This window comes from Henckelia pumila, chromosome 1 (genome assembly GCF_033568475.1).
Source record: "Henckelia pumila isolate YLH828 chromosome 1, ASM3356847v2, whole genome shotgun sequence".
In the NCBI taxonomy this organism is placed as follows: Eukaryota; Viridiplantae; Streptophyta; class Magnoliopsida; order Lamiales; family Gesneriaceae; genus Henckelia; species Henckelia pumila.
This window is the reverse complement of record NC_133120.1, coordinates 96,790,167-96,812,401: the sequence shown is the minus strand read 5'-3', so window position 1 is coordinate 96,812,401 and position 22,235 is coordinate 96,790,167. Positions and strand designations below refer to the sequence as shown.

General features: G+C 36.0%; 3 protein-coding genes across 4 annotated transcripts; 2 read left to right on the top strand and 1 right to left on the bottom strand.

Moving 5' to 3' along the window:
• Positions 1–5,184: 5,184 nt before the first annotated feature.
• On the bottom strand, positions 5,185–7,024 carry LOC140874689 (NAC transcription factor 25-like). The gene is made up of 3 exons (XM_073278046.1): positions 6,584–7,024; positions 6,149–6,462; positions 5,185–5,817 (listed from the first exon to the last, which is right to left on the bottom strand). Exons 1-3 carry the CDS (start codon positions 6,768–6,770, stop codon positions 5,299–5,301), a joined length of 1,020 nt encoding a protein of 339 aa, XP_073134147.1. The 5' UTR covers positions 6,771–7,024; the 3' UTR covers positions 5,185–5,298.
• A 3,803-nt stretch (positions 7,025–10,827) lies between these two features.
• Positions 10,828–16,091, top strand: LOC140874710 (COP1-interacting protein 7). Its single transcript, XM_073278070.1, has 9 exons — positions 10,828–11,214; positions 11,343–11,522; positions 11,892–12,025; positions 12,312–12,364; positions 12,458–12,507; positions 12,598–12,750; positions 13,236–13,462; positions 13,728–15,307; positions 15,443–16,091. Exons 1-9 carry the CDS (start codon positions 11,153–11,155, stop codon positions 15,566–15,568), a joined length of 2,565 nt encoding a protein of 854 aa, XP_073134171.1. The 5' UTR covers positions 10,828–11,152; the 3' UTR covers positions 15,569–16,091.
• Positions 16,092–17,543: 1,452 nt separating this feature from the next.
• On the top strand, positions 17,544–22,216 carry LOC140890879 (uncharacterized). Of its 2 annotated transcripts, XM_073299031.1 has the most exons (10): positions 17,556–17,653; positions 17,797–17,925; positions 18,537–18,896; positions 19,022–19,117; positions 19,205–19,328; positions 19,424–20,657; positions 20,733–20,898; positions 20,979–21,143; positions 21,218–21,370; positions 21,557–22,216. In XM_073299031.1, the coding sequence occupies exons 2-10, from the start codon at positions 17,860–17,862 to the stop codon at positions 21,749–21,751; spliced, it is 2,559 nt and encodes an 852-aa protein (XP_073155132.1). In that variant the 5' UTR covers positions 17,556–17,653; positions 17,797–17,859; the 3' UTR covers positions 21,752–22,216. The 2 variants fall into 2 exon arrangements, with proteins under 2 accessions (XP_073155122.1, XP_073155132.1); XM_073299021.1 differs by having other exon boundaries at positions 17,544–17,925.
• Positions 22,217–22,235: the final 19 nt, after the last annotated feature.

Genomic DNA, 22,235 nt, shown 5'->3' with positions numbered 1-22,235 from the left:
AAGCCAATAATTCTTCTCCATCGCCAATTTCCTGCTCAAACAAGCAAGGTACTACTGAACTTGAAATTATTTCTCAAGAAGTTGAACACATTGATCCAAATGATTTGCCTATTGCACTAAGAAAAGGGACTCGAACGTGCACGCTTCATCCCATATGTAACTTTGTCTCACTTGAACATTTATCTCCTGCATATCGAGCCTTTGTGTCCAAGATTGATCAGGTTCAGATTCCTTCTTCCATCAAAGAAGCTCTCCTAGACCCAAAATGGAAAGCTGCAACCCATGATGAAATACGGGCACTAGAAAATAACAAAACTTGGGAGCTCACTGAACTTCCCCAAGGAAAAAGGACAGTTGGATGCAAATGGATCTTCACAGTTAAGCATCGAGCTAATGGGAGTATTGAACGATTCAAATCACGATTAGTAGCAAAGGGATACACACAATCTTATGGGATTGACTACGAAGAGACATTTGCTCCGGTTGCTAGACTCAACACAATCCGAGTACTGCTATCAATTGCAGCTAACCTAGACTGGCCATTGTATCAACTTGATGTGAAGAATGCATTTCTTAACGGGGACCTTGAGGAGGAAATATACATGGACATTCCACCGGGTTTTGATTCAGAAACTACTCTCAACAAAGTGTGTAAGCTACGAAAGTCTCTATATGGTCTAAAGCAATCTCCTCGAGCCTGGTTTTGCAAATTCACCTCTGTTCTGAAAAGAGATGGATACACTCAGTGTCAGTCTGACCATACTCTATTTGTTAAACACTCAAAAGGAGGGAAAATCATTGTGATCATTGTCTATGTTGATGATATTGTCCTTACTGGAAACAATGATGAAGAAATGGCTCGTGTCAAGATTCTGCTTGCAAAAGAATTTGAGATGAAAGATTTGGGTCACTTAAAATATTTTTTGGGAATGGAAGTAGCTAGATCAACTTATGGGATGTCAATTTCTCAAAGAAAGTATGTACTAGACATCTTGAAAGAAACATGTATGTTGGGGAGTAGACCGGTAGAGACTCCAATGGACCCAAACATAAAAATAGGAGTGAATGAGGACTGCCCGTTGGTTGACAAGGGAAGATATCAACGCCTAGTTGGCAAACTGATTTACTTATCACACACACGACCAGATATTGGGTTTGTGGTTAGTGTGATGAGTCAGTTCATGAATAATCCAACTCAAGATCATATGGAAGCAGTGTATCGGGTGCTAAGGTACCTAAAAAGAACTCCTGGAAAAGGATTAATCTTCAGAAAATCTTCAGTCAGAAATGTCAGGGTGTACAGTGATGCTGACTGGGCAGGCTCCCAAAGTGACAGACGCTCTACCTCTGGCTATTGTACCTTTGTTTGGGGAAACCTTGTAACTTGGAGGAGTAAGAAGCAGTCAGTTGTGGCTCGCAGTAGTGCTGAAGCAGAATATCGTGCTCTAACTAATGGAATTTGTGAGGGAATTTGGCTTAAAAGGCTACTCACTGAATTGAAGTTGGAAGATAATCATCCCGTGGAACTGATGTGTGACAATCAGGCAGCTATTCGTATAGCCAAAAATCCAGTCCACCATGATCGAACCAAACACGTTGAAGTAGACCGACATTTTATAAGTGAGAAACTTGAGATGAAAACAATTGAGCTCATCTACACCCCGACTCGAATGCAACTTGCTGACATCTTGACTAAAGCTCTGTATCGACCAATCTTTGAAGACATGTGTTCCAAGCTCGGCATGATCAATATATATAGCCCAGCTTGAGGGGGAGTGTTGAATTAGTATTTATCTCTTTAGTAGTTATGATTATGATAAGAATAATCTTTCTGTTCCTTTTTTTAAACTTTAAATAGATTGGATTAGATCTCTTAATTTAGGGAAGTTTGTTAGAACAATAATATATAAATCTTATTTGTATCTTTCACTTTGTAAGATGAATAAGATATTACGTTTCCTTTATATCCTGAATTCTCTTTCACGATAGTAATTGTTTGTCTATATGTAGACGACATGCTCATAATGGGTAATAGTCATAATATCATCATGACTACTAAGAAAATGTTGACAAAACATTTTGACATGAAATATATGGGAAAATCAGACGTTATCTTAGGAATTAAGATTGAAAAAACGTCTGAAGGAATTACCCTAACACAATCTCATTATATTGAGAAAGTACTTAGAAAATTCAATGCGTATGATGTTACGCCGGTTAGATCACCCGTAGATTTAAATTTATATTTATCTAAATATCATGGTGAACTTGTATCTCAACAGCAATATGTAAAGATTATTGGAAGTTTAATGTATATTACAAATTGTACTCGTCCTGATATTGCTTACTCAATAAATAAATTGAGTAGATTCACAAGTAATCCTAGTCATGATCATTGGAAAGCATTGGAAAGAGTATTTAAATACTTAAAGTATTCAATGGACTATGGATTACATTATGCAACATACCCTTCTGTACTTGAAGGATATTGTGATGCAAATTGGATTTCTGACACAAAAGACTCGAAGTCCACAAGTAGATATGTGTTCACCATCAGTGGAGGAGTTATGTCGTGGAAATCCTCTAAACAAACGTGTATAGCTCGTTCAACTATGGAATCGGAATTCATAGCTTTAGACAAAGCGGGAGAAGAAGCGGAATGGCTTCGTAATTTCCTAAAAGATATTCCGTGTTGGACGAAACCAGTGCCAGCAATAATGATACATTGCAATAGTCAGTCGGCTATAGGTAGGGCACAAAGTAGTATGTATAATGGTAAGTCAAGACACATACGTCGAAGACATAATACCATTAGACAGTTGATCTCAAATGGGGTTATCGCAGTTGATTATGTAAAATCAAAAGATAACTTTGCGGATCCGTTGACAAAAGGTTTAGGGAGAGATCAAGTAAACTGCTTATCAAGAGGAATGGGATTAAAACCTACAAAATTAAAGGATAATTCATAGCGGAAACCCAACCTTGTAGATTGGAGATCCCAAGATCTTGGTTTAATGGGAAAATCAAGTTATGAATATTCGTGTGCGCTTAGAACTTAATTCTATTCTCATTCCTAGTATAAAAGTGCAACCTGTGCAAGTAGTGAGGTTAAGTTTTAACAAACTTTTAATGATTCCTATATTTCTATAAGAAATAGAGTATGACAGGATACTCATATAATAGGAAGTCACCTATTTAAGTGTGAAGACGGGCCGCTTCAATGAAACACTTAAGAATCCAAGATGTTGTCCAGGGCCAAAAAGGACAAAACCATGAGAACAAATAAAGTATGAGAAAAATTATTGTGTGAATACTGTTGTCTGGGTTTACATCAACAGCTGAATAGTTCAAGACATCACGTTCACTAGGCAGCCTAGTAAATCTGATAGTATTTCACTAAGGAAGGTTCAAAGCCGCAAGCTACCTCTTCCCATGCAATAATTTTTCGCAAAAAACTCTGTTTTAGCATATGCATACATATTCGCATAAATCACATTCATGTGGGGGATTGTTGAAAAAATTGTTTGACAATTGTTGTTGGAATAAAGGTGGTGAATAAGACATTGATGCTCATAGTCCCACATTGGTAAAATGTGGCAATAAATGTCTACATATATAGCCTAAAATGAGACAATGGGTTGGGGCCCCAAGGGGTACCCATGTTTGTTAAGGGGAGCGGACCTAGACTATGCTAGGTTCGAACCATTAGCCACACGGGCGTGGGCTGGGCTTTAACATGATATAATTTTTTTGGACAAAAATCAATTAAATATTTTATTTTTGCTTCCGAATCAGTGCAACCATTCAGCCCGAAACAGTGCAACTTTTCACAAACGGACGCGACCTTTTGGTCCGAACCAGTGCGTCATTTCGGCTGAACGGGTGCGTCTCTTCAGACCGAACCATTGCGTCTCCTCGGCCATGTGTGCAGTGAAGTGGTGTGACTGTCCGAGGCAGCCTTTCAACGTCTATAAATAGACCCCATCTACATTCATTCCAACTCGCTCATTTTTTATTCTCTTCTTTCCTCTTGCATACTCATACTTCTGAGTTTAGAGTATGAGTTTCTAAAAACACTTTGAAGTGTTCGAAGTGCTTCGGTTTTGTAGTGCTACTAATCGAAGTTGGAGATAGTGTTCTATCTTGGGAGACACTTTGATCAACCCGTAAGCACCTAGGCGGGCAAATTTGTCTTAAAGATATAGAGTCAAACTATCGGCCTGCTATCGTCTCTATTGCTGCGTGCATGCTGTTGAAAAGTTCGTAACATGAACAAGATACGTTAGTGGGACAGCGGAAAAATTTCCAACGTGATAAGTCCAACCCTCTAAGTCAATAGCGTGCTCACACAAGAAATGTCAAAATATCTAAGAGTAATATATGTAAAGAGTGTTTAGAAGTTATGACGAAATGAACTCCCTCATTTATCTCTATTGGGGGTATTTATAGGGTCACTGAGATCGGTGACCTTCTCGAGATTCTCTATTAGTGGCCACGATGCAGGGTCGTGTGTTGCGTTCTGGTCGTGTCCCTACTCGTGCACGTGGACTCGTGAAACCCTTGATTGTCGGTGGACGTGGTTCATGATAGATTGATCTAATCTCACTACTTTAACTGGGCAATAAAGGCTTCCTTGTGCTGCAAATGCTTGGGATGCCCAGGATTTTCCTGCCCGACTAGACATCCTTCGTATCAGGCCTTGGACATTTCCCGTGTATCACCAAAAAAATTGTTAATTTTCACGGAAAATAGTGATGATTAAAGATTTCAAGTTTGAGACTCATATTCAAGATCTAATTATAGTCCCACAATTTATCACATACTTAGCTAACCGTGACGTACGTGTGTTTCATAGAAAAATAAATATTAAGTTATCGTTTTAAAAAAAATTATTAATTTTTTAAATTGAAATAGTAGGGGAGTAAAATAAAATAAAATAAAATATTACTCTAAAATAGTAAAACCATGTAGTTAGCTTGCTTGCATTTATTTATTTTTTGTTTTTTTAAATCTATACAATTTTGAATATATGCTTTTAAAGTAATTTATATTATATATAGAAAATCGTTCATACGTTAGAGCTCATATGATCTGCCGAGATGTAATGTATACGATCGAAATGAACAAATCATTTTGTGCTTAAATGCACTCTAAATGCTAATTAGAGAGTAAAACATTTATAAAAGTTTTAAATAATAATTAAATCATTAAAACTGCATTTCATATTAATAGAAGCACATATATATAGAGTCAGCAATATAATCAATATTTCAATCAAGGGCCGGGCGTGATATTTAATCACGAGGATGCATAATCCCATCCCTTGAGAAATGAATTCTGGTGTGATTGTTGATTAAGCAACGAAACAGAAGAACTGTTGGACCCATCATTTCCATTATTCTCCCCTATTTGATTCTCGATATTGCAGTTATCCATCGTTTGATCCTTCCTCGAAAATAATATCCCACCGTTGGATTCCAATCCAATATTCCCATATTCATGAGAGGAAATCATGTTGTCTGGCATGGCTGCAGATGATAACGCGTATATCATGTTTGGATTACTATGAATCCCGGATAACATATCGTAACAGATCAATTTCCCACTATGATCCTCTTGTACGAAACTGTGATTCGAGCTAGGCTTAACCATCCCCGGATTCGGATTATGAAACACGTCCATGGTTTGCGATGGAATTGAAACAAACATGTCTTCCATATTGGACCGGTCACCTGATCTTTCGATATCGGCTACTGGTCTAGTACTGCTGCTAGAGCTGTTTTTCTTGAAAATCCGGCACAAAACCCAGTCGTCTAGCTGTATACATGTATCATACCCGATCGAAAAATCGATTAGTATAAACTAATCTACTTATATGGTACTTCAAAATTAAAATCTGCCAACATCACTCATAAATTATATATACACCACAAGTTTGGAAACAATATCTTTATATAACATCGTTCTACTTGAAATCATTCCATTTTACTCTTTTAGTTTCTTTTTTCCCAAACTATGCAAAAAATTTATTTAAAAACAAAATTTATTACTTTCTAAAAGGGAAAGAGCCAGCCATGACTTTCAGACTACCTATAATCAATTAATACTTCTTGATAAGGTAATTTTTTAAACTTAGAAGCAAACTTACCCTTAAGGATCCCTTGCTGCTAACCGGCAATATTATTCCAGGGGCCTTAACGTTGAAATTATTTTCAAGAAGACGATATTCATGCATTATCCAATCAGTCTTGATGCCCTTTGGTGGCTTCCCACAGTAGAAAACCAAGGCTTTCTTCACCCCAACCTTTTGACTCTGATCCTTAGCTGTGAACACGGGCTTGTCCGTTCCTGTGGCCTTCCAATAGCCCGAAGTGGCGGCCCGATTCGGCCGGGCTCCGTTCGGGTATTTCCGGTCTCTCGGGCTGAAAAAGTACCATTCTTGATCTCCGAAACTCGCCTTACCTAACACCAGAAGCATCATCAATGTTATATAACGAATACCAAAACTTGAAAGTCAATGAAATAGATCATGTACATGCACACACACACACACACATATATATATATATATACACATGCATACTTGGAAGTTCCCATGGATCATATTTATAGAGATCGACTTCTGCTATGATGGTGCTTGCGGGCAAAGGCTCGGAGGCAGCTTTTTTCTTGAGATAGTGAACCACAAGCTCCTCATCCGTGGGGTGGAAACGAAACCCCGGTGGCAGATGCGGTTGCCCGCCGCTCGAACTCGGGCTCTCCATCGACATTAATTATTCCGATTTTCTGAAAGATTTATGTTGCCTCACGGTCTGTATTATATTATAGATTACTCTTTTTTTTTTTTTTGGGTACAAAAGAGAAGAATTTTCTAAGGTTTAAACATTAATGATCATGAATGAATACAAAATGAAGAACTGCGGTTGCGTAGACACACTAATTAACCTTATATATATACCTACACACACACTTGGTTACGATGGAATATACCCGTTGTGTGTCATTTTTTTCTTGGATTAAATGTTTTGATCGATTTTATATGATTTCTTATATGATATAAATACATAAAAACAATTTGAGTTAAAAATAGCGTGACTTCAAAATCTAAGCGACATCATATATATGTATGTATATATGTTGAAAATAATTGAGTAACATAAGATATGAACTAGCAAATTATACAATATCATATTTCACACATAAATTTTAGATTTTTTTTTTCAAAAGAAAATATTATTATCTCCTCTCCTAGTGAAAATATATTTTTTTTTATATATATAACATGGACACGTGTGGGGACCACAAGACCAGAAAAAAGGAACGAGTCCTATACGCTTTTGATTTCATGTCATGCGTTTATTATGTAACAGTAACAGACAATATCTCGTAACCAATGGGTTGGCAGTTCCAAATGCAACCCCCCTAAATCCCTAATCCCCCAATCCATTCATTTTTTTATATATAAATAGATTTATTATTATTATTATTATTATTATTATTATTATTATTATTATTATTATTATTATTATTATTATTATTATTATTATTATTATTATTATATATATTCATATGTATTGATTTGCTTTAGTATGATCACTTGCGGTTTCGTGTCAACGTCTGATGACGATGTTGGCGTTAAGTTACAATAACAATCAGTCATGGCTTCATTAATTAGCATCACCATTTTATTCGGGAGGAAATTGTAATTTAATTTTGATCTTTTATGTTTATCCATCTCATTGTATATTCTAGTAATATATTTACATATATTTTTCAATTTTGGCAACTTTATTCATTTTCTATGGGACGTACTAACGTGGTATTGCAGTGTCACGTATCATCTAATCAACGTTGGAAATTTGACGACATAGATGGTCAAAATCTGTATAACTTCTCCCATTTAATTCAAATTTCAGATTTGTTTTTTTTTCAAGCCCAAAAAAGGCAGTCATCTTCTCCAAATAAAAAACCACTTAAAAAAAAGAATTTCTAAATTCTTTGGTAGTTGAGATTTATTTAATCTTCCAATCCTCCAAATGGTGCAAAAGGACAAGAGCAACAAGCCCAAATACGGGTTGTCTATATTGGAAAGTCAAAAGTTGTGGGACTGTATATCATTTTGGTGCAGAAAGATACACAGCAGCTGAAGTGATAAACTAGATTTTGTTGTTTATCACATCATGACTACATATATGGAGAGAATTCGGACAGAACAAAATTCTTGACCAAAATGGTGATTTGCCCAGAAAAGTTCTAAGCATGGTGACACCTTGTAGCTTTCTCGTATGGGTTGGTTTCTCTTGATTTAGAATTCCTTTTTTTTTTTTTTAGTGGAGGATCAAGTATGTATAATACTATATACTATATAATATAGAGTATCAAAAATTGAAATCAACACAATTGATACAATATTATCTGGAGCTTTTAGTAATCTGATATTAGATTTGAGTCGGATCGGATGGTTATGTAATTTAATACATATAAACGTTGAATCTTCCTCTCACCCCAAATCTTTAAAAAAAAATGTAAAAATGACTCCAAGTTTCATTTCATACTTTTAGTTTAGGGTATATACATCAAATTTAGTTCAACTGATCATATATATATGTAATAATTAGCATGAAAATTGTACACATTTTCCAAATATTATTAGCTAATCAACTCTATTTGGATTTGTTATATATTTCACCTTCCTTAGGCTCAATATTTAACATATATGACATTTTTCTCCTTATAAAGTATAAAAATTCTAAATAAAATGGCTCGACGTTTATATTTATATAAACTCAAATACAAGTCCAAATACTACTTTAAAATGCATTAATGCTTCCACTTTTGTGAATTTTTGTCGCATTTGTTGGGCATTTATTTTTTATAATATAATTTTATCATGCAACAACATTTACACGTTTGTTTTAAAAAATATATATGGTTTATTATTAAAAAAAAGAGATAAATCATTTTTCATTTCCTTCTAAGTTTGGGCAACAATATGATATTGCGTTATATTCGTGTATCCAAACATATGCTGTTATAATGATTCTAAGAAATAATTTTATTTATTTCTTAAATAATAATAATAATAATAATGAGTATGTTTTTAGAATAATAATAATAATAAGTTTTGGGAACTTTAACTAGTAAAAAATTTCCCAGGACTAGGAATTCGTGGGGTATAACAAGGAGGGGGACTTGCGTATAAATGTATTTTTAAAATGATTTATTTGGTGATGAATCTTGTTAAGGTTTCGAGTGGTTGATATTTACAGGAAAACCCACTCAATTGGGCCACTTTTATAAGTGGGCTCTTCCTCCCATTTTGCTGTTAAACTAACTAACGTCCATCTCAACATAATCATGGACTTGCAATTCTTATATTTTGCACATGATGATCCTCCAAAATAAATAAAAATCTTACACTTCATGCACTACACAGCAACACACACGAGACACATATACCTATGAGATCACCGCTGAGCTAAAATCTAATTATTGAATGTGATGAAACATATCAAAATTGTATATTCAATAGGTAATTAAGTGTTACATCAACGATGTTCGCGTAAATGTTAACGATGGGTATTAAAAATATATCGAATTTGTCGATGATCCTATCAAAAAAAAAAGAAAAGAAGAATTTGTCGATGGTGCATGGTTGCTGTTGATTAGTGAACGTGATGAAACATATCAAAATTATATGTTCAATAGATAATTGTTGTCTCAACGATGCTAACGTTAATATATCGGATTTGATGATGGTGCAAGATTCTTGCCGATCCAAACTTTACTCTGATTCTTCTCTTCAGAGACAAGCAAAAGTAAGCTGATGGAAGTGACACGGATTTCCAAATGAGAGATAAGATAATTGCATTAAAAAATGAATATCAAATATATATATATATATGATTTTTTACACGGATTAAAAATAAAAAAAGAAGCCAACATGAATCCAGATAACAATGATTTATTTCCTACAAGGGACAAGGACAACCCAACTAACATGTCCCCATTTACCTCCAAATAAAGCAATGCACATTATTTCTCTTTCGTGGGACCCAAACAACTTGTATTTATTTATGGTTCACAATAACTAAGCAGGGTTATCATCATTAATGGCTTCTAATAGAACGTTAATTTTTGTAAAATTCTTTGATGATCCGAATTTTCCTCTACCAAGAGTAGCCCAACTCAGATATGTGTTCCTCCAATCTTAAATTTTGATTTTTTTTTCCACGGACAGTGCGAAAATTCCATTTTCTATCACCATCATCATTTTCTTGTTTCATTTTGGTCATTTGTAGTTCTGCATCATATCTTTACACATCTAGGATGTGTTTCCTTTTCATCAGTTTCTCTAATTATTAGTCGTGACACTACATGTTACAATGTCATTTTTTTTTGTTTAATTCAACACTTAAAAGCAATTTGACATGTTTTCAGATAAAATGTGATTCTGCCATTATATTTCAAATATTATAAATATCTCAATAACTATAGTGAAAAAACGATGTTGTGGTAGACTAATTTAATATTTGGGTCATCCATAAAAGAAGTAATATTTTTTATGTTAAAAATATTACTTTTTATTGTAAGTACGAATACGAGTGAGTCTCACAAAAAAACATACTCATGTATAGACAGTGGCCTAAGAAAAAAAAAATCCAATATATATTTGATAGTTAATTTTATGAAATTTGAAGAATATAAACAAAATATTGCCAAAAATTTCCTGAAGTAAATTATAATTATAAATATTAAATTTATTTTCCCTTTGAGATGAAGCTCAATCGTCCTTGTCGAAACAGTTCGATCTCAAAACCAAATTAATCAGTAATTGCAAAATAATGGAGGGAGGGAGATGGGGACAACGTGAAGATTGGGCCCCATTCCCGTATCACCTAAATCTAATCAAGAAAACTGCTCCTTCACTCAAACCCTTCAATCCAATTTCCAACTCCATCGCCTTCTCTTTCACCAGTTTAACACACAGTTCCCATGTGGGCTGCTGCATCAATTCTCGCTGGCTTTTTCTCATATACAGTTAAGACTTCGAAAAGTTTGTAAATGTGTCATTCAATGAACTCGTACTCGTGACATATTACAATCTTGGGAAGTTCATTCATTCGCCATCTTTCTTGGTTGTGAGTGGAGTATGATGGATTCGGAGACCCTTCTAGACTATGCACTGTTTCAGCTCACGCCCACAAGAACAAGGTGCACTTTTATTGCTGCCTTATTTGGTGAAAATATCGTGAAATGTTTTGTTTATTTCAGTTCTTTGGGTGAAATTTTGATTATTTGTTTGCTTTTTTGATGTGGGATTTGATGAAATTGGACAAAAGATGCGATCTTGTGGTGTTTTCTGGGAAGAAAAGTGAGAAAATTGCATCTGGGCTTGTGGAACCATTTATCTCTCACTTGAAATATGCTAAAGATCAGATTTCAAAAGGTGGGTATTCGATAAAACTTCTTCCACCTGCTGCTGATGATGATTCATGGTTCACCAAAGCCACATTTCAGAGGTAAATTTAACACGATGTCGATTGGTTTCTGAGATTTTGAACCTCACTCAAGCAGATCTTTTTCCTGATGTTGATGCAATATAAAAAAATATGTTGCTGTTGCTGCTGCTGTGGATTGTTATATGGTTTCCGAATAATCGCAATAGATGTGGTTGAAAGTGGTGATAGATTTTAGTACTTAAGTAGGTAACCATCTCTCGTTGACTAAATCACAAATGCTGAATATGAAATTTGAGATCCAAATCATAGGAAGTCACTTCTTGGGTTCGGATCAGATTCTTCAATGAGTTTTATGAGAGGTTTTATAATACATCTTAAAGAAAACTGAATTTATTAACACAAACTTACTTCTTTTCCTTTTCATGGCAGATTTGTGCGCTTTGTGAGTACACCTGAAATTCTTGAAGCGGTTGTTCGAATAGAACGAGAAATTTCACAGATTGAAAGTGCAATTCAATCTAATGAAGTTCTTAAGAAGGAGGTGACAGAACATCCAGGGGAAGGTAAGTTGGGGAATTTACTCATTGAAAGTATATGGTATACTTGCAAATTGGTGAACACTCCGCTATTTCCCTTTGTGAGAAAATATGGGCCTGATATGAAGTTTATGTTCCCTATTACATGAAACTGCAAAAATTGAACCTAAAACATGTTGCATGGTTTCTAGTTCGGTGGTATTTCACACTTGGCAAACAATTTTACCAGTCTTCAAGTCTGATGTCGATTTTTCTTTATTTATACCGTGTGTCTAGTGTTGGATTATCACCAAGATTATTCTTTTATCACTAGGAAGTTTAGCGGCAGCTGATGGGATCACGAAGAAGTTGGTCAATTCCTTGAAGGTAAATTTTTTTATGCCAATAAGTGGTTAGTAGTTCAGATTATCGTTGTTACTTTTCCCCCTGACACCATATATTTCCTTGTGGTTTTTCTAGTCATCCTCTGAAGAAGGACTTGATGGGGCTGCGCCAGAAGAAAATTCCAGGTACCTGATCTGTCACTTGTCAAATGTAGTGCATCACCACTGTATTTTATAGCTCTGTTATCTGAATCAATGAGGTGTTGTTCTGGGTAGGGTTCGCCTTCAACGTGTTATGGATACTCGAAAAGGATTACTCCAGAAAGAGCAAGCCATGGCTTATGCTCGTGCAGTTGTGGCAGGATATGAAATGGACACCATTGATGACCTCATTTTCTTTGCAGACACATTTGGAGCCACACGTTTTAGGTGAACTTTTGTTGATCTTCCTTTTTTGTGTGTGTGGGCATGCGTGTGCACTTAGAGATATGCTTCAAAACTTTCTTATTTGCTTACAATATTCATGTTTTTATTTTGGTTTTTTTGTTTTTATTTTGGTCTTTCCATTTCAAATTCTTTGCCGAAGGAAAAATAATGCTTAGTTTTTGTAATCTTTATCAATAATTGTTTAAATTATATCGCTTGTTCCACTAATATGTTTTGTTTCTCTGCATGATTTACATTGTGGAACAAAGTTCATGTGTCATTGACTTGGTAGTCTGACCCAAATATAAGAATCTAAATGCTAGGCTAGGATATTGATTTCTTTAATCTTTCAAATATTTTCCTCAATAAGAATGATTTCTTGAATAGTAAAATTATTGAGCCGTTTTTAATGAGCATGATCTTATATTGTTTTAGGCAGATTTTTGAACAAATCTGTGTCTTTATTATCAAAAATTTTCTTTATATAGAGAAGCATGCCTTGATTTTAAGGAGCTATATAAGCAGAAGCATTCAGATGACCAATGGGTGGATGAATTAGCAGCAATGCAAGCATCTGCTGCAACTGAGTTCTCTTACGTGGGAGCTCCTGGAATTTTGCTCGCAGGTGAAAATATTCACGGCAATGGTATTTCCACTGGCTTGTCTGAATCTCTATCTGATTTGGCGTCCACTCCAATTTCAGATGGAAGCAAAGGTACTTTTTACTTTGTTTCTTTTTGTTTGTTCGAATTCTTGACTGGATGTTTTTGTCTGATAATGCTTAGTTTGAGATGGTTCTCTCTCAATCTCTTAAATATTTATTATTACTCAAATCATTGTTTCTTTTTCTAGATTTATATGTTTTGATTCTTGATTTTTATGTGGAAAGTTTTATAATAACATTGTGATCAAACACCATATTATTTGGACCCTACTGGCACAATTGGTATGTCTTAAATCTCTAAATTTTTCTCCCACAGCGATTAATTTGCCTGCACCAGAGCAGACTCCTCAGCCGCAATTACAATGGATGAACCAGATTCCACAATATATGTACAACTTCCAGGGTTATCCTTTTCCAGGGATGCAGCCATATTATCCAGGGCAAATGGGATGGCCATCTCCTGGTGGAATTGTTCCACAATCGAAAGATAGTAAAAACAGGAAATCACATAAGAAAGAGAAATCTGTGGATACAAAAGGGACTGATACATCTGAAGAGGATGAACAAACTGAATCTAGTGACTCCTATTCTGGGACTGATTCCGAAGAGGTTAAAGAGAGTGACAAGAAGCATTCTTCCAAGGGGCAAGGATATGTGAAAAAAAACAAAAAAAAGTCCTCCAAAACAGTCGTTATCCGGAACATAAATTACATAACTTCCCAGAGGCACAATGGAGAGGAGAATGAAATATCGGATGGTTCATTGGGAGGGGCTTTTCCATTTGATGAAGATTCAATTAGAGAGGGGGTAGACAATGCACTTGCAAAAGCGCGTAAAAATAAAGGGCAACGGGGAATCCATGTGCAGAATGGATCGAACGGTTATGATGAACAAATTCCAGAAAGCGGGTTTGATGCTAATATTTCTGGAGGGAATGTGAGTAGTACTTGGGATGCTTTTCAGAATCTTCTGATGAGTCACGAGGAGCCAACTTCTAATGGTGCACCTTTAGACTTCGAATCCGAGAAAATCAAGAAACAACCTTTGAATGCTGATGATTCTGTTCTTGCCATTCAGCGAGGTGGTGGCTATGGTGGTGGAACAGACATGTCAGATTTTATGAACGGTGAAAATATTCGGCCTGGTATAAAGAAAGCTGTTTCTCAAGATGAGAGTGCTTTGTTTTCACGGCAATCAGAGGAATCAAGAACAAGTCAACTGGGAACTCCCGCAGATTTTGCTGCTGAATCATCTGTTCTGAAAAACCATAAAGGCGAAGATTGGTTCGTTGCAAATTTGTCCCAAGTTTCAAGAACAAGTGGCATTAAACGAGTAGAATTTGATTATCATGTCACTGCACCATTTGAAGGGGGATTCGTTCAAAAAGAAACAGCTGTAAAAACTCCCATGGTTGATGATTCCTTCATGATACAGTCTAGATCAGCAGTTGATGAACCTTATGCTTCTGACTGGAAAACTGATATTAGCATGGTTCCAGATGTTGAAAAATCAACACGTCCCGGAAACGGAGATTCAAATATTTCCCGGCTTGAAACATCTAAGTCCATTGAGCCTGATGACCTTTCTATGGTTCTTGTTAGGGAGTCACAGGACTCAACGGGGGCATCCTGGACTCCAGAAATGGATTATCAACTTGCAGTTTCTTTCACTGAAGCTGAGAAAAAATCTCCAACCGTTGAAGCCAATGGTCACAAGGGAAATGGACTTCCTGCTAATGGTAAGAGCACCAATGGCAAGAAGACTTTAAGCTCCCCAGCAAAATATCCTAAAGCTTTGTCGGGATCTCTTGTTAAGAGCAGGACTGACCCTTTATCCAAGAGCAAGAAAACATCTTCCATGAATAGATCAGCGGTTCAAAAGAGCAAGCTTGAAAAGGTATGGCAACCATGCATTTTTGACATGATTTGACTGTTATTTATCATTCTACATTATTATTATTATTATTTTTATTTTTTTAGCATTCCATTATTATCGTTTGGCATTGCGTAAGATGCATTTTTTTCCTTGCAGGAGGAAGAGGAGCGCAGAAGAAAGGAAGAATTGTTGCTTGAGCGCCAGAAGAGAATTGCTGAAAGAACTACTCCTCGAGGTTCGACTCCTGCAGCAACTAAGAAAATTCCAGTCGCTAAGAAGTAGAACAGCTCTTTCAAAGCTCAAAAAATAGGCTTCAATCCGCAGTGCATGAATTTAAAAGATAAGTCATCCTACAACACGGTCCATAACAGCACACCAGTGCATCTCGTCTCCTATCGATGAAGTTACATGTTTTGAGCTCGACGTGTATCCATTGATGCCCCTTCTTCCATTCATTCTACCCAGCTCCTTGTACAGTATCATTTCTTGTTGTTGCCATCCACATTCGTTTACCCAGTCTTTCAGCAGGTTTGGATTGTCTTGAAAAACAAAAAAACAAAAAAACAAAAACAAAAACGACACGTCTGTTGAATCAAAATGCACAGGTGCATGAGCAATTTGGTTAGATTATAATTCTTTTTACACTGGGGAGAGGATGAATCCAGAAATTGAAATCTTTTATGGGTTTTGTTCCATTGGTAATTTTAAAGAGCATTTGTTATTAAATCTACATCGGTTTGTATAAAACATAAACGAGTTGTGTGGAAGTTTGTGTTATAATTTACGTTTGACACATATTTCTTTATTTGTTCTTAGTTTCTTGCTGTTTGCCAGTAAATTTTTCCTTTTCTTTCTGTTTGTCGGATTAGTACGTTTGACACATATTTCTTTATTTGTTCTTAGTTTCTTGCTGTTTGCCAGTAAATTTTTCCTTTTCTTTCTGTTTGTCGGATTAGAATTCAAGCCTCTAATCCATACCTACTGAATAAAAAGGCAAAGCTTTTTCAGTTTTGATTAATTCAGGTATTTAATCTGTCAGGAAAAAAATATATTTTTACCGTAAAATTAAAAATTTGGTAAATAGTAACATATAAAATGTTATACATAAAGTTTATTCAACATTCAACTTTTTGCAAGGTATCAATCTTTGAAAATGAAGAATGATTTTGTAAGATTAAATCAACACATTATATACTACAAAAAGAACTACTTGAAGTGAGGTTTTTGTTGACATACCAACAACATTATAATTAGTTTACTTAATCTTATACCTCATCTAGTATACTTCATATAAAACTATATATATCCTTTAATAATTAATTATACTGTTCCTTTTAATATATGCGAGGATTTTCTTAATTATTATTATTATTAGTATATATTTATTGTTTTTTATCTAACATTTTCTTAGCAGCTGATGATGTTATGTCATATGTGAGCCTGAATGTCAACCTTTGAATATTTCAAACAACGACTTGCAAACTAATAAAGTTAAACTACCGATATATATATATATATATTTTTGTTTGATAACGTATCATTATATACACAAGCTGTCTGTGTATATTCATTCAATGCCTGTTTATATATGACATAACATAATTAATATTGACTAATCTTATATTTAGTTGCAAAATTAAAAAGCATTATAAATCTTTAAGCCCGTTAATAATGAGATTTACAAATGATTCTTAATCCTAAATTTTAGAAGGGATTATAAATATGTACATTGTGAAAAGAGAAAATCTCAAATTTAATCCATCAAACTAAACATATTATTATTTTTCCATAATCACTTCATATCCTATCAAATTATATTAATAATCACATTTTAATCTATCTTTATACAATCTCATATCTAAAAATAAACGCAATCTTAAGATACTATATACTAAGGCATGCACTGCCTATGCTTAATTAACACGCGCGGAGTGTAAAACGAAGCAAATCACTAATTAAAATTTACGTGAATAATTTAAAAAAAAAAAAAAAAACCAAATGTATTAAATATTTCAAATAAGGAAAAAAGGGTCTTCAGAAATATTTGTGATATCAATAAAAATCTTCAGAAATATTCATGCTATTTGGATAAGTTGGCAAATAGCAATTGTCACTCACTCGCCCGAGTTATCCATTAAACATAGTTCAAAGATAATAATTAAATCACATAATGACAGATTATGCCAATGAAACCCGAAAACAAAGCTCCTACGCAGTTTTTGTCCTTAAAAAAATCAGGAATCCATCTCCCCAAAAACAAAGAAAATCAAGAACCCCATTATCCAGAATGGCTCACATTCTCTCTCTGTCATGTAAAAGTACAAAGGGAGAATTTGTCCATGGAAGATTTTACAACACAGAAACCATGTAGCTGCACTTAATTATTTTTTATGCAACTTTTTTTATTATTATTTTTTAAATTTGTTTATACATATTTGAATGGTTCATCGGTAGCATTATAGGTTTCTAAGTTGTTTTTTTTTTTATTCTGTAAATATTTTTTGGTCAAGGAATTGTGGGTTCTTCTGTCAAACATACAGTTTGATTATAAAATCAGTTGCATTTAGTCAGCCATGGCGATTGGGGCATTTTGTGGCGTGGCGCCTTTCTTGTTCCGTAAGAAGCTTTTTAGAAATCAGGTTTATTTTCTTTCCAAGCTGCTCCTTTTTTGTTGAATCTTTTCATCTCTATCAATCGCGAACCCATCATGTATTCGAGTTACATATATATGTTCATAAGATGAAAAGTTCAGATTTTTCCCCATTTGTTTAGCGTGGCTCTTCTTCCCTCGGTTACTATTTTAGTGCAGCAACGGATGATTGTTGAATAGAAATCACGTGATTTGTAATTTCACGAAGAAAATTTATGCACAAGAATTTGAAGTTTTCATTTGCATGGACTCGGGGTATTTAATGTAGAGATTTTTCGTTTTTTTTTCCCAAAGAATACACGATTTTGACAATTTCATGCATACGTTGATGGTGATTGAATATGTATCACAGTTTCCGGGTAAATACATGAAAAGGAATTTCATTGATGTCAAAGTAAACAACCGAAGTTATGGGACAAATTGGATAATTTTCATGACAAACTGAATATCCTGGACAGAATTACCTTCGGTTTCATACCTGACACTAGGTTTTCCCCAAAAAAAAAATTGATTGATGCCATTCTCGTTCCTCGAAATTCTACGTGCTGTTTCCCGTTGATCTTTTCTCATGTGCGCGTGTTTTATAAAATGATTCAACAGAAAAAATCAGCATCGGAAATAAGAAAAGCGGAGACGCAGCCAAAAGGACCGGAGTCGGAGCCAAGAAGGTCCTCTGCAATGGATATAAAAAGTCCTAAAGTCAGCAGCTCATATGGGGTGGCAACAATACCAGAGTCGGAGCCAAGAAGATCCTCTGCGATGGATATCAGAAGTCCTAAAGTCAACAGCTCACATGAGATGGGAACAATACCGGAGTCGGAGCCAAGAAAATCATCTGAAATGGATATCAGAAGTTCTAAAGTCTGCAGCTCATATGAAACAGAACTCAAGAACAAGATTTCTAGTTTCAGGGATTCACTTGATCTTTCTCCTTGTGTTGGCTCGGCTTCGGTGCATGAGGCAAGAATCTTTTATTCTAAAGAACTATATATATATATATATATTTTTTAGAGTCAAAGAACTCAAATCCTCTCTTCACCAAAACTTCCGAGTATTAAACTTCTGATTACTCGGCTTTCCAACAGCTGCTCATATTGACCCTGAAGGATCTTCTTAAACTTTATCCACATATCGACCGAGACGTGTCAGATTTAGAAATTGAAGACGCAACCATGCATAAGGTTAGTTTCATTTCACTACATTACACGCTTTGATATAAAACAGGAGGTTGATATTCATTGTAAGTGTCTCTGAGTTGGCTATAACAGGCTATCAAACTCTTGTGTGACGCTCTGAAATCCTTAGGAGATGTATGGGCAAAAGAGGAGTGGATGATCCAATGCAAATACGATTCATCTATGGAATATGAATACATAGATTTGGAGCAACTCGGTATCTATTATATGCATCATTTTGTTTCAAGGCTAGAAGAAACACCCACGGTATATCTACTGACTAAATATTCTTGTTTTGAAATTTGAAACCAGCACTAGGAATGCTTGATGATATGATAAAGCTGGAGAGAGAGCGAATGTTTGATTCTATGGACGAGGATGAAGAGATGAGAGAGTCTAGACGTGGGACGACTACATTTGAAGAGGCTTTATCTGAGTCCTATTCGGATAGCAAAATGTCTGTTTCTTCCTCTCCTGAAACGCCAACTTCAGTTCTTTCGGAAGCATGGAAGGCCTCAACTCAGATGGAGAAGACACCATATTCTGTGTCTCTGCTCCTCAGACCCAGAGTTCTGGCGGTTAGGAAACTGAACCCCGTTGATGTAAAGCACCTATCTCTCGACATGTTCCCTCACACAGTTGTTCAAGATCCTAGATACCTTGTACAATTAGGGGAGACTGGAAAGGAGGATAAGGAATGCAAAATGAGAGGCACCGATATAAATGAGGTTAACCACAATCTTGAGACGATAGAGAGGATCAATGATGATGATAGACCAGACTGCGCAGTGAATGTTGTTGACACAATCAAAGAAACATTGGTTAAGTTGTCTCCACCAACACCACCTCCAGTGGCACCATTGTCTCCTAATGGGTTAATACTTCCATCTATGACGTTAAAAAAGTTGGATCCATCACCACCACCAACACCGTGTGTGAAGTCTCAAAAAACTGTACCTACTCCACCCCCATTACCACAACAAACGGCGTTAAGACATGGTTCACCACCAGTGCCAACCCATGTGATGTCTAGTGAAAGAGTATCTTCTCCACCACCGCCGCCGCCACCCGCTGTGATTTCTAGTGAAATAGTATCTATGCCACCCCCATCACCACCACAAGCCGCATCAAGAAATGGTGCGCCGCCGCCTCCGCCACCACATGTGATGTCTGGTGAAAGAGTATACGCTCCACTGCCACCGCCAACACCACCGGGACCCCATGTGATGTCTAGTGAAATACTATCCGCTCCTCCACCACCACCAGGAATGACACCAAGTGGTGCACAACTGCCAACTCCGCCAATGGCAAAAGGAACTGTTCCGCCACCCCCACCAGGGCTTGGTGGCGCCAAGAACCTTCGTCTCATGAAATCTGCCTCGAAATTGAAGAGATCATCCCAAATGGGTAATCTTTATAGACTTCTCAAGGGGAAAGTAGAAGGTTCGAGTGTAGATGTTAAGGTGTCAGGAAGAAAGGGTAGAGTTGGAGCTGCCTCTGGCGGAAAACAGGGAATGGCTGATGCATTGGCAGAGATGACAAAAAGGTATTGATCCTTACCAATATATTTGTATGCTTCTATTGTAACATGAAATGTGAAATTTTTTGCCTGTTGACTCAGGTCTGCATACTTCCAACAAATAGAAGAGGATGTTAAGAATCATGCAGAATCAATCAAGAAGGTGAAAAATGCAATTATTTCATTTCAGACATCTGACATGGTCGAGCTTCTGAAATTCTACAAATACGTAGAATCTCACTTGGAGAAACTAACTGATGAAACTCAGGTTTGCATAGGCAAGTTTTCTTTTTGCTTGTTTTCTCGTAAAATTATTCAAAAATCAGGTCATGAATTTAATTTTTTCAGGTGCTAGCACGATTTGAAGATTTTCCAACGAAAAAGTTGGAAGCTTTGAGGACGGCTGCAGCACTATACGCCAAACTAGATTCCATAGCCTCTACTCTACAGAACTGGCCAATAGTTTCACCTGTTCGCCAACTCCTGGACAAGGCTGAGAGTTTCTTCAATAAGGTAAAATTTTAAGGTTTACTAGTAATGTTATCCATTAAATATTCTTGTGAGTAAGACCTTGCAATGACATCCAGATCAAGGAAGAAATTGATGCATTAGAGCGAACAAAAGATGAAGAAGCCAAGAAATTTAAGGGTCATAAGATAAACTTTGATTTTGGCATCCTTGTACGGGTGAAAGAATTGATGGTGGATCTATCTTCAAGCTGCATGGAGTTGGCACTAAAGGTTAGCTCAGATCAAATTTGATCTAGTACAATTCAAACTTACAATAAACATTTAACAACGAGAGGCTAGAAGCAGTAGTAGGGAGAAGGGGTCAGGTCAGCGTGGGTCATTTCCGCTCTTTTAAGTTTTGGCTTTTAGTTCGCCTTCTCTCGACATGAACTATAAAAGTATGCTGGTGATATGCAGGAAAAGAGAGATGCTATTTTACAAGGAAGGAGTGAAATCAAATGTGAAAGGAGAAATAACAGACCTGAAAAAATACTATGGAGGTCCTTTCAGTTTGCATTCCGAGTTTACTCATTTGCAGGTGGGCATGATGACCGAGCAGACAAGCTTACAAAAGAACTCGCTGATGAAATTGAGACCGATCCTCTTCACTAATCATACGGACCCCGAGGTCAAGGTACTTAATCAAGAAACTGCAGCGATATTTTGCTATTGCAATGTGAATGCTTTTGAGTGAAGGAGACCAAGTGAAGGAGAATAAGCTATACTCTAGCTCTGTTGTTGTGTGTATATTAAAACTTATGAAACGTGTAGCAGTGTAGGTTGTGAGTATCATGCATTCTTCGAGTGTTGTGCATACGGTGAGTGATTTTAGCTCCAACACTAGAGAACAGTAGTTTTGATTAGTTTGGATCATGAAAAATTTTCGTACTTAGTTTGAAAACAAAAACCACTTGTGCCCTCCCCTTGCCCAAAAAATGCCACTGGAAGATTAAAAGAAAACTGAACTGATACCATCGTGAAAAGATCAAAATCAACTAAAGGTTTGTAAGGTCTCGAGAATTTCTGTAAAGCACGTACGTGGAAGCGTACACTGCCTGGCAGATGTGGGGTGATCAAGTGTCATCATGAAGCATAG

Coding starts and splice junctions, on each gene's coding strand:
- LOC140874689 (XM_073278046.1), bottom strand. CDS start 6,770: ATGTCGATGGAGAGCCCGAGTTCGAGCGGCGGGCAACCGCATCTGCCA. Junction 6,463..6,583: donor TGATCCATGGGAACTTCCAA/GTATGCATGTGT, acceptor TTCTGGTGTTAG/GTAAGGCGAGTTTCGGAGAT. Junction 5,818..6,148: donor GCAGCAAGGGATCCTTAAGG/GTAAGTTTGCTT, acceptor ACATGTATACAG/CTAGACGACTGGGTTTTGTG.
- LOC140890879 (XM_073299021.1), top strand. CDS start 17,860: ATGGCGATTGGGGCATTTTGTGGCGTGGCGCCTTTCTTGTTCCGTAAG. Junction 17,926..18,536: donor AGAAGCTTTTTAGAAATCAG/GTTTATTTTCTT, acceptor ATGATTCAACAG/AAAAAATCAGCATCGGAAAT. Junction 20,658..20,732: donor TTGGCAGAGATGACAAAAAG/GTATTGATCCTT, acceptor CTGTTGACTCAG/GTCTGCATACTTCCAACAAA.
- LOC140874710 (XM_073278070.1), top strand. CDS start 11,153: ATGATGGATTCGGAGACCCTTCTAGACTATGCACTGTTTCAGCTCACG. Junction 11,523..11,891: donor ACCAAAGCCACATTTCAGAG/GTAAATTTAACA, acceptor TTTTCATGGCAG/ATTTGTGCGCTTTGTGAGTA. Junction 12,365..12,457: donor AGTTGGTCAATTCCTTGAAG/GTAAATTTTTTT, acceptor TGGTTTTTCTAG/TCATCCTCTGAAGAAGGACT.